Genomic DNA, 12,398 nt, shown 5'->3' on the forward strand with positions numbered 1-12,398 from the left:
GGGGGGGGGGTTTATAGGCGCTACCAACTGACCCGGCCGACGGGGTCTAGACCTTTACGGCCGAGCGGTTAGAGTGTCTGACTGGGGCCCGGGAGGTTGTGAGTTCGAACCCCGGCCCGGAACCAGAAGGCTCCTCCTGTTTCTTACAATATCATTATGCAATTATTATGCCAATGAAACCAAATTAAAGTTATTATCATCTCAAACATCATTGTGATGTGACTGATAAACATCATATAAGTAATTACATTAAACAAAAATAAATCACTGTCGGAAATATTTGTCAATGATCATACATTACCAAATTATTTATGCCTCGAGCCATAAAAACGACCGTTATGTAACATCCAATCAAACAAAGACAGTTACACAACAGCCCGTTTGAAATCTAAGACCCTTACCTTGGCCAGATGTGTTTTGATGACTTTATCTGCAGGATATTTAAAGACGTGAAAAACATCCAGTCCTAAAACCATTGCAGTTTAGAGAACAGCAGCCACGAGTTTATACGAGGTCAAGTCAACAAAAACACAAAAACACCGGCGATTTCGCGGGATGAGGGCAGCATAACACAGAAATATTACATAATAATCATCCGCAAATATGGACAATCTCAGACCAAAACGTCAAATTCGTTACAATCTGTAAGTAGACTTAAATTTATGCGATACTATTTTGTCATAGTTAGACGGCGTAGGTACGTGGCGACTAAATTAGTAAAAAAAGATCCCAACTTGAAATGTTTTGTAGCCCCCAGTGTTGCGTGACCTGCGACCCCTTAGACTGTTCTAAATATATAATATGGAGGGGAGTTTAGATTTTGATTTAACAGCGGATAAAATCATAGTCCGGCTTAAAAAAAATCTTATTAATGTATTTCACATAAAATATTAAGATGTATGTAAGCAGCTAACTGCATCAGAGATGATAGAAAATTTGAATCAAATTTTAAAAAAGGAACATAGCTTACACCCCCCTTTAGGTTCCTTCGTTAAATCGCCCAAGTATTTCCCACAATCCCACACGCTGGTGATTTTCGGCGGGAAAAAAGTTGTTCTGCTGAGTTGGCTCGTCGTCAGACGTCATACGGCAAGATGCCGAAAAGGTAAAACATTCGTGATTTTTCATCGTTTTTCTACAGAGAAACTTAATTCTTGACGCCTTGGGTACTAGGAAAACGTTTGACCTCAATATTTTGACAGAGCTTGGGGTGTCAAACTGTGTGATGGGGGAGGGGGGCAAGAAAAGTTTTCTGTGAGTTTGCAAGGCACACGATACCTTCAAAGATTCAATTTGACAGTAATATGAAAATCAAACTTAGGTTTGTAGATTTAGTAACGGTTAGAAATCCAGGATGTTCGAAATTACATTTTATAGTTGTTCAAGCAGGAATAATGTTTGTTGTTGGAATAAAATTATTTGTAGCAAGGACACGTACTAACAATATACATCCCAGATGGCTGACTTCTATTGTTTGCCAGTACAAAAATACCACATGTATATGTTTATGAAGGTTAGGCCACACCAATTTAATTTCTTGGTTAGCGGATTTTCTAGAAAAATAATGGAGCGGGTAAGCATTACACACATATTACATTTCACAATTTGTTAGATCACTTCATGAATTTTTTTTAAAGGTGAAAGAGAAACCCTACCTACCTGCCCTATTTTTTCGGGACTGAGAGGCCCAAGAGAGACCATGTCTTGTAATTTACTATTGTAGATACAGACAAATCAATTGTCTGGCTTGATGTGCATAATTTGGATGGAACTGGGAAATATGTACAACCAAAATGTGTATCCACATTTCAAAGAGTTGTGGTATTGACAACTTTGCAAACACTTCACAAGCTATGTAATTCACCAACCTAATTGCATAATTTTGTTTCAGGAAAAGTTCCAAGCCCACAAAGTCTCAAGAAGAAACAAAGGCAGATGCCATACTTAGCAAGATATCAGGCGACTTTCTCGAGTGTACAATCTGCCTGGAGCCCTTTAAAGATCCCAAAGTCCTGCCGTGTCTTCACACCTTCTGTGAGGGCTGTCTGAAGAAGTTTGTTGCACAAGATAAAGTGAAGAACAAGTTTCAGTGTCCAACATGTCGGGTTGACACTGTACTTCCCAAAGGTGGCGTTGCAAGTTTCAAGAACAACTTCTTTGTCCAGAGCTTGGGTGACACAGTTCAGGCTCACAAGAGTCTGGTTAGCAAAGAGGATGGCAAAGTGCAGTGTGATAACTGTGAAGAGGAAGGAGCTAGCCATGGGTGTGTTGTCTGTGAAGAGTTCTTGTGTGACGAGTGCGCTTCTGTCCACCGCCGTGCCAAACGTACACGCAGTCATGAAGTCGTCAGCGCGCCAAAGCTGAAAGAGCAGCTGATCACTAAAACAGGATCACTCAAGTCAAGTTCACTTCCAATTTGTCCTAAACATGAGGATGAGAAGTTGAAGTTTTACTGTGAGACGTGCAAGCACCCCATCTGTCGAGATTGCACGGTACTGCAGCATAAGAATCACAAGTATGGCTACCTAGCGGATGCTGTGGGCGAAGCCAGGGCAGAAATCAAGAAGAAACTGAAAGCTGCCAAGCAAAAAATTTCAAAATACCAAGACAAGGCAAGCACTGTAGCCAAGAAGCAAGAAGAACTGTACACAAGGAACAAGAAAGCTAAAGAGGACATCAGCTCAGCTGCAAAGGAAGAAATCAAGCATTTCACTGGTCTTGTAAGATGCAATCAGACTGAGCTGAATGAAAAGCTGGCCTCCCTCACTGCAGTCCATTCCAAGCAGCTGTCTGCTACAGCAGACAGTATTGAGAGCACCCTAGGCTGTCTGTCCAGCACTGTAGACTTCTCACAGAAGGTGGTGGAGCATGGCAGTGACTTTGACATCATGAATGCGTACTCTGATGTCACTTCACGGCTGGACTCTCTGCTGGAAGGTCCGATCCCAGACATTCCTGACGACATCAGTTATGTCATGTTTCATCCAAAGACAGAAAGGAAAGAGAAAGGAGTCATCCTAGGTAACATTGTTGATGAAGAAATTCAGAATGATGAAATGGAGGGAGAGTCGAGAGCCGAAGTGACCTTTCGTTTTACCGTGGACAACTTCAGCAAGCTCAATGAGAAGGAGTTCAGTACTGTTTTCTTCATCCGCAATCTGCCCTGGAAACTATGTGCTGAGCCGTACGATGTCCCCAATGGCCAGCCTCCCAACAACAAAAACCTCGCTGTCTTCCTACATTGTGAGGCTGATGCCCAAAGCTTGTGGTCGTGCCATGCTTCAGCCGAGCTACGGTTGATTTCTCAAAAGAAAGGTGTGAAGACGTTGAGTTTGAAGATTGACCAGACTTTCTACAACAATGGGAGCGGCTGGGGAATAAGGGAATTCATGCCGTGGCATGAGGTGTGTGATCCACAGAAGGGGTACATCAAGGATGACAAGATCATACTGGAGGCCTACGTGAAGGCAGATGCTCCTTGTGGTGAGAAGGAGATCATCGTTGACCACATTGATGGCGAAGAGATGGAGGACGAGCCTCAAAGAGAAGCTACCATTCGTTTCACGGTGGAAAACTTCAGCAAGATCACTGAGAGGAAGTTCAGCCATGCTGTTTTCATCCAAAACCTCCCATGGAAAATACTGGCCATGCCCTCTGTTGACTCCAATGCCCAGCCACCCAACAACAAGAACCTTGCTGTCTACCTGCATTGTGATGCTGAGTCCAAAAGCTTGTGGTCCTGCCGTGTCTCAACTGAGCTGCGGTTGATTCCACAGAAGAAAGGTGTGCAGACATTGACAGACAACACGGACAAGATTTCTGTTTTCTACAACAAGGATAAGAGCTGGGGATGTAGAAACTTCATGCCTTGGCATGAGGTGTGTGACCCACAGAAGGGATACATCAAGGATGACAAGATCATACTGGAGGCCTATGTGAAGGCAGATGCTCCTCATGGGATGAAGGAAATCACCCTTGGCAACATTTTCTGTGACGAAATGCAGAAGATTGAGCCACAAGGTGAGGCAACCTTTCGTTTCACTGTGAAGAACTTCAGTGAGGTCAAAGAGGCACAGTACAGTAATCCGGTCTTCATCCGTAACCTGCCATGGAGAATAATGGCCAGGCCAGACCACAACAGCAGCAGTGATCCAACCCATAACAAGAGCCAGGGTTGGACAAGTTTTCAAAAATCCACTTGCCGTATCGGGCAAGTGCCTAGTCATTTCCACTTGCCCGAACTAAATTTTCACTTGCCCAAAATATGAAGTATTTCTACGCATTTTACTAAGCAGAAAGGAAATTATTTTATTATGATAGAGTTTATAATATTGGATGCTTAATTTATCAAAATTGTTTGAAACTTGGTCAAAATACTGCAGGGGCTATACTTTGCATCCAAAAAATTTACGTGCCCAATCGGGCAAGTCCAGGGGGATATTCACTTGCCCGAACAGTACTTTTACTTGCCCTGGGCAAGTGGGCAATGGGACTTGTCCAACCCTGGGAGCCTTGCTGTCTACCTACAATGTGACGCTGACTCTACCAGCTTCTGGTCATGTCGTGCATCATTCGAGCTTCGGTTGATACCACAGAAGATTGGCGTAAAGATTCATGGAATGGCATCAGAGAATGTCTTCTACAAGAACGCTGATAACTGGGGGTGGTTCCAGTTCATGCCGTGGCACGAGGTGTGTGATCCACAGAAGGGGTACATCAAGGATGACAAGATCATACTGGAGGCCTATGTGAAGGCAGATGCTCCTCGTATCTTAGCCTGAAACCACAAAGAAATGGCTTTTGACACAGGATTGATCAGTTAGAGAACAGGTGAGCAACACCTGCTTGTGGATATAAAATCCTGCAGACAGTGCCAAGAGTTACAAACAACAGTTTTTGCCAACAGTGTGCCAAGTTGTGCCAACAGTGCAAGATTGCCACATGTAAAAAATGTATGGTACATTACAGACTGACATTGATATGTGCAAGATTATGATACATGTATTCACACAATGAAGTACGAAATAGGACAAGCGGTCAACTTGTATAACACAAAACGTATCATCCCAGTGAACAACCAAGATCAAGAGTAATTGGACTTGTGCATAGACTGTAGAAAAAAATGTATCAATCACAGTGAACAAGCCTTTGTTCATACCAAGTACATTCCTTACTAATGGTGAGTCAAACATTTGTAGTCAAGGAGAAAGCTGGAATCTTGTGGACTGCAACTTGAAGTGCTTCAATACTATACTTCTAATGCTGTTTTCGGACAAGAAAACTGGATTTTGCTATGAACAAGCATACTTTCAGTTTGTTACACACTTTGTTAAAACAGTCTTTCTGAATAACATAGAATTAATCCTGTTGTTCCCCAAGATCAAGAGTGACCTAATCTTTAAACTGGACTTATGCACAGTTAGAAAGCAGGCCTGTGTTAATAATGAGTACATTTCTTACTAAACATCTGTAGTAATGGACAGAATAGGAATGCTGGAATCGTATAGGTTCTAACACGTTGCTTAAGTTATTGCACCGTGAGGTGCTTGATATACGGAAGAATATACACTGAATCTGTATAATACAAAACTGATCCACTGTACCAGCCCCCATGCCCAAGATCAGGAGTAACCTAATTGTCTAGATGTATGCACTGTTCTGCATAGACTCTAGAAAATAGTTGGAACTATGATAGTATCATAGTAAGCAAGCACGTTCAGTACATTCTGTACTAATGATATGTTACACACTTTTACTACCTAGTAAGTTGTACTAGGTAGTAAAGAATAACACAGAAATGTTGGAATCTTTGTAGGCTGTTATAGGTTGTAGACTGCATCTTCAAGTGCTTCAATACTGTAGTTTTATTGCGGTTTTGTTCTTCAATAAGTGCCTTGTGATAAGGTTATTTTGCTGTGAACAAGCTTTGTTTGTTACACATGGTAGATCATAGCAACTACATATATACAGCAAATACACCGATAGGTCCTCAAATGACTATTAAGAACTCATATACTATTAGATACATGATCACTTTACAGCAACAAAAAGTAGTTTTTGACAAGAAACGATATATGACAAGATTTTACTTTTGTTACTAATATTTATTTTTTCATCTACTTGTAGATGTTATAGAGCAGCTAAATTGGATTTAAGTAATTATTATTGTTTATCGTCAATGGACAACAACCGAATGTTGTAGTTACGTATGATATGGACTACACATTCTGTTACTGTTCACTATGATTTAACATACATCAACTAACCATGTTGCACTTCTGTTATGATTTAACCTTTATAACTTATTAGTATTATGTTTACTATCTGTAGAATATAGTTGACCATGCAAGGAAAGGCTGTTTTTTTTGTTGAGGTCAATAAAATTGATAGTGAAATATTTGGAAATATATTTTTTAAAAGATCCCAAGATCCTTCACACCTGTGAGGGCTGTCTCACAAAGTATGTTGTACAAGATAAAGTGAAGAACAAGTTTCAGTGTACAACATGTCGAAACGTCACCCCATACTTCCCAAGGGTGTTCTTTCCGGGCTTAAAAACAACTTTGTCCAGACCTTGAGTGACAGTTCGGTCTCACTAGAGTTTGGTTAGCAAGGAAGATTACAAAGTGCAGTGTAATAAATGTGAAGAAGTGGCTAGCCATGGTTGTGTTGTCTGAGAAGAGTTCTTGTGTGATGAGTGTGCCGCTGCCCACCACCATGCCAAACTCTTGCGCAGCCATGTGGTAGCTGCAACACTAATTAATTCTAGTGTTGGAAGGAAAGTTTAGTCTTTATTTCATAATGACTTATACCAACACAGATGAACTTTCATGCTGAGACGAGGAAGATCTGTTGTGAAAATTTATTGTATAAATTTTGTACAATTTTCCACACTCCAATCATACTAGTACTCACACTAATGATTAGTGAAACATGAAAATCACTCGGACAGAAGCGATCTACAAGTCTTTTACAAATCTTTGCAGCAACCCCCAGAGCACAGGATTCAAGTAAGGCCGTGTTGATTTGATTATATGGATGACATCTCATGGGAACCGCAAAACTGATGTGTGCGTGTGAATAAAAAAGTTTGGCAAAAAGTTGCCTTCATTATGAAATCTAGGTGGTCATGAAGGTTGAACAAATGACTATACACACAGAGTATGGTATAGCATATAATAGACTTCATTTTCATTTCTTCACAAATTTTTCTTTTCCTTTTGAATTGACTTTGGCGTTCTAGGATATTAGTATCATTTTTCAATATTTTTTTGCAATTATTTGCTCATTTTGCAGCTGTTTTGTACCGTTTACAGTGCGGTCAAAAAAAACTTTTGGGGGAAATATAGACAAAAAATCATGCACGCGTGGATGCCACCCATATAATCAAATCAACATGGCCTAAAGAGTCATTTGAAAAGGTACTGCGGGCAGAAAAACGCTCATACAAGGATCATAAGTCCTGAAGGCATGGCAGTCCGGACAATGCATTACAGAGCACACATTTTAAATTTACATTCGTTAGTTTACAACAGAGAGCTGTGTTAATATATTTACAATCAACCTTAGATTTGAAGATATCATTCAATATCTGATTATAGAAACAACTTCGGTGCATTCACTATAAATGAGTGCTAAAACAGCAATAAAATACTGCGATCCACTACATTTCACCTATCACTGAAACCACAGCCAAAGAGACCTACATGTACTTATAATATTGTAATAGAAACTACATTTGAAAAATGTAGGAATATAGTAAATATTTGTGCATTCATTCATATACCAATACAAAAGAAAATCTGACTAATAATTCGTAAAAACACTACTATCCACAATTTGTAAAATAATGTTTTGAAAATCTAAGAATCAGAAATATTCTTAACCCCTTCCTGCTGTAATGATTAATTTCTGTATATCTCTTGCACATCTTTGGATGGATACACTGTTTAAAAACACTAAAACAAAAAGAAACAGGTTTTTAATATGAAACAATACATCTCTGTCATAAACTATGATATGATCTGGTGTATAATGTTAATAATCAGTGCAAAAATACATGTACAAATTAACAGAAAAAAACCCCCAGCTAAAACAGTAGTTCAACAAGTTTTTGTAACACCTAGAAATAAGGGACAATCATATATTTTCCATAGCTGAACACTAGAAAGCCATATAACAAGGTCCACAAAAACAAAACATTTGACATTATTTCTCTGCAAGATGCAATGGTAAAAGCATTAATTTGTTAATATCATTTGCTGATCCATGTTGCCGTTGAAAATCAGTACAAAGTGGTAATCAAAGTGCCTGGAATCAGGGCGGTTTGATTTTGATTCTATATGATTTGAATTTGTCTGATTTGTAAGCAAGCAAAAACTGAGCTAATACTTATGTCAGTATCATAGGTTGGTCTCCCGCTCACTTAGTACTGATTTTCTTTGAACAGCACCTGTAAAGAAACGACAACAAACATCTGACTTTTTGTGGACAATGACTTTAGGGCTTATAGTATACAAGCTGAGATTGACATTCTTCGTTTCTGGAGGTCAAAACTAGTTGAACTACGCTTCTACTGGAATACTTGTGTCCAAGCAGATATAAGGTTCTACGAGTATGTGGGCAGAACATACTGCATCTGTGCAATACCCGTAATGTATTGCGCATAGCACTTTGGCAAAACGTCGCAATTAAGGTTCTAATATAATCATTTGCATTTAAAGTATTACACTGTAGATTAATCAAGTTTTTTTTGCAGATTTGAATTTTGCAGGCAGGAGTAGAGAAGAGGTTTTTGTGTGGCTGAAACAATGTTAATGTTTATTGTACTGTATCACAAACACTTGTTTTACATACTAAAGGATTTTTTTTTTATGGAGAGGCAATGTGAAAACCAGGAAAATAAAACCACAGTGAATTTTTCCAGATTTACAGTACTAGAGCTGAGTATAAAATGTTACAAAAGCTGGTGGGACCTTTACATCTGCTTGGACGTTACCTATCACCTGAAAATCTTGGTATTGACAAAATTTAACAAAAACTCATGTAACTTCAAACCCTTATACTTAGTTAATTACAAATATGATTAAACTTAAAAAAGATGCACTATTTATGACAATTCATCTACAGCTCTGTTTTTTTTTCATTTCAAATTTCAACACTAGTTTCACAGTACAACAGATTTCGGATGGATTCTATAGCAGTTCCATTCCCTTGTAGTCTTTCTTCTCTGTCTAGTCTCTCTCTTGCCGTTTATTATCTAGATTTGAAGATATTCTTGTTTAAATCTCTTTAGATGCACAAAAATACAGCACTGCTCCAAACACAGAAGCCCAGACACTGTATATGTTATTGCTGTGCACAGTGGCCACTACACAGATTTCAGTGGTCTCAAATTGCATTTCTACACAAAAATCCCACAAAAAGTCAACCACAGATGATTGTACAGTCAGTACGGTTGGCCATTTTTACAGGCAACTGTGGTCACTGAGAAAGAACTGTACTTAGTAACAAAGTTACTGTGCACTTACTAATTCAAGACAGTCATTATGATAATATCAAATACCCAACAGACTGATCCAAAAGCCCTGCCCACTTCCGTCAAAACGTAGACATGCAAAATAAACACATAAAAATGTAAACATTTGACAGACATACAACTGCTCTCTCATTGGTTGGACTAGTAGTCTTGCCATTCTGTCATTGGCTAAACTGCTAATTGTGATTGACAGTTAGGATCGGTTTATTGTGCATTGTCCAGATTTCTATGTTAAAATCTACATCTGGTAGTATAAGTCTTTCAAGACCATATTTTAAAAAAAGTTTTATTTCAAAAATTTTGTCTAATGGTGTATTTTTAAGTACTGAGTTTTAGAATATACAAAAAGAACAACAAATATGATTAAGGGGAAGCCTTGTAGAGTTTGGCATTGCATGCATCTCTGATCATTCACTGTAATTATATTTTTAAAGTTCCCATCAGATTCAGAGCTTGGTCACATTCGTTGTACAATCATCGTATGATTGCAAACTAAAGGCATTCTTGTTAGCAGAATGCTCTTCACTAAGTGACTGTTTTTGTAAGGTAAAAACATGTACCTCCAAATTTTCAATGTCAACTGTACATCTTGATCACGGAGTGACCTACAACACATGTAGTCTCGTGAGAACACAAGACTAGGTCGAGACTTGCGTGGATCTTCTGACCTCCCCCGCCTCCTTGCGGAGTAGGGGTAAATAGGACTTGGGCAGCTCCCAACCTTGGAGGTACATGTTTCTACCTTACAAAAACAGTCACTGATTGAAGAATATTCTACTAACTGTAATCTTATGTGACTGTTGAACCTCTTCAATAAAGGCATTATTGTAGTCAAGCCAAAATTCTGCTGTCACAAAAGACAGTCTTACATGTTAGATCCTGGTTGGTGGTTGGTTCTGTCACAGCCTGCTGGAAAATTCTATAAAGACATCAAAATTGTAGAACAAATGTGACCACGCAGTTAGTAAATGCATTTTAAAGTTTTCAAATTATAACGTTAGCACGAATGCAAAACAGTCAAAAATTGTCAAGTCACCATACGTAAAACTGTAATATTTCACCTTAAAGTTAAAATACCTTTCGTCTTAAAACACAAGCTTTTTGAAACCAAACATTGAAGATAAAAATACCCAAAGAAAGGTGTTAGCAAGTCACCAGTATCAAACTTGCACAACTACATGTAAAAAAAAAACCCACTTCATTTTCACTAATTTCTTTTCACATATTACAATTAGTCATTTCATCATACAATAATCTACAATAATATTAATTTTTTTAGTAGATGTTTCTGTGCTGAAAAGCATGACCAAATTTTGGATCAAACAGTCACCAAAGTGGTTAAAAACTTGTAAGTTAACCAGACCATGGAAACAACCTACATTTCTTGCATGTAAACATCACTATTATCATTTTTTTCCACAACTGTCATAATTCAATGTCCACCTTGCAATTATATCTTCTTATGTTACAAAATATGCAGCAGTTAGTCTTATATCACTTTCATTTATCCTTTTATAAAATTTGGTCATTCAAAGCTTGTTAAATCAGCCTTTTACCTTCTTGTATGACAACCCGTACACCCCCACTTCAAAGTGTAAACATCCACTTCAAGAAGCAATAACGCAGCAAAAGACAGTTGGACTATCAAAAAGTAGGGGTGTTCAAAATGGTAAGCATAAAAAATCTCATTCATAACTCATCAACCCTGACCACCCCTATTTACAAATAGATCAGGCTGCTGCGTCAACCACTGACTGTAGTGCTGGGTTGGTTGACTTCATGAACAGGGGTGTTTGGGGTTGATTTGTGGGTTATTCGTGGTGGTAGGCTTGGCGCTGGCGCGTACCGTCCGTGTCCCGGAGGTTGTCTGTGCTCTGCTGAAGGTCCTTCTCGTTACTGAAGAACATCTCCGTGGTGAGGTACTGCTCTCGCTTGATGAGGTCATGGAGGTCGTGGGGGACGTCGGGGATCAGGTAGGCCAGCATGTTCTTAATCAGGAACACAATGTGCTGCAACAGGGGCAAGGTGGTTAGAGTGGTCGACTTCAAGTGTAAAGGTTCTGGGTTCAATTCCCAGTGGATTACATTTTCATTCTTTGACAAAGACTGGTACAGTCCAATTCTTTGGGTTGGAACTTCGTAGACTCATGCAAATGTAGGATACATTTGTTTTATAGTTAAAGTTAGGGGCAAGGTGGTTAGAGTGGTCAACTTCAAGTGTAAAGGTTCTGGGCTCGGTTCCCGGTGGAGTGAATTTTCATTTGAAACTGTTGTAAGGTTACACGGTCCAATTCTTTAAATTTGCACTTTATAGACTTGTAGGATACTTTTGTTTTATAATTAGTCTAATTGTAAAAGCTATTGTCTAAGTGTCTGTTTTCTCTAGGATAGTATGTACATGTAGATGGGCCTAACTAAGATGGGCCTTAGCCTAACTACAGACAGAACAAGAGTTCAAAGAACCTCTTAAGAATATGGAAAATGTTATGTAAATATTATATGCGAAACTGCGAATTTACACACAAACAGATAAACCAAAAAACATTACCTCCCAAATGAATTAGTAGCCTCTTCCATTAAACCCTATGACTTTAAATGTCAGTTGTGAACAAGGTTGTTAAATGATAATTCTACCTTTGAACTCTACATGTTTGTACTTTCTGTCACTTTTTTGCCCTTTACTTAATGTTACTCTGTGGTGAGACAGGTGAGAACAGAAATATACAGAGAATGGAAATATAATGCAAATTATACACAAACTAAGGTAGAAGGGACAGCCTTACCTCAAACAGCACAATGAAGACAAATCTGGCAGCGAAGGTGTGCCAGAAGTGCAGGGTGTACTCGTACTCATTAGGGTG

The 12,398-nt window shown here is 38.9% G+C and overlaps 3 protein-coding genes across 3 annotated transcripts in view; 1 reads left to right on the forward strand and 2 right to left on the reverse strand.

The window, feature by feature from the left end:
* The window catches only part of LOC109480377 (PRELI domain-containing protein 2-like), a 4,573-nt gene extending 4,041 nt beyond the window's left edge, over window positions 1-532 (reverse strand). The window contains exon 1 of the mRNA XM_019782571.1: window positions 402-532. Coding sequence (XP_019638130.1) covers window positions 402-476 — 75 coding nt within the window. The 5' untranslated portion in view covers window positions 477-532. The remainder of the gene's footprint in view (window positions 1-401) is intronic.
* Window positions 533-1,008: 476 nt separating this feature from the next.
* LOC109480372 lies at window positions 1,009-4,908 on the forward strand. The gene is made up of 3 exons (XM_019782561.1): window positions 1,009-1,105; window positions 1,892-4,165; window positions 4,508-4,908. The coding sequence occupies exons 1-3, from the start codon at window positions 1,095-1,097 to the stop codon at window positions 4,779-4,781; spliced, it is 2,559 nt and encodes an 852-aa protein (XP_019638120.1). The 5' UTR covers window positions 1,009-1,094; the 3' UTR covers window positions 4,782-4,908.
* Window positions 4,909-10,246: 5,338 nt separating this feature from the next.
* LOC109480378 (anoctamin-4-like) overlaps window positions 10,247-12,398 on the reverse strand; it is a 45,213-nt gene continuing 43,061 nt past the window's right edge. The window contains exon 24 of the mRNA XM_019782573.1: window positions 10,247-11,547. Coding sequence (XP_019638132.1) covers window positions 11,350-11,547 — 198 coding nt within the window. The 3' untranslated portion in view covers window positions 10,247-11,349. The remainder of the gene's footprint in view (window positions 11,548-12,398) is intronic.

This window comes from Branchiostoma belcheri, unplaced genomic scaffold (assembly GCF_001625305.1).
Source record: "Branchiostoma belcheri isolate BF01 breed outbred unplaced genomic scaffold, Haploidv18h27 scaffold50, whole genome shotgun sequence".
Lineage (NCBI taxonomy): Eukaryota > Metazoa > Chordata > Leptocardii > Amphioxiformes > Branchiostomatidae > Branchiostoma > Branchiostoma belcheri.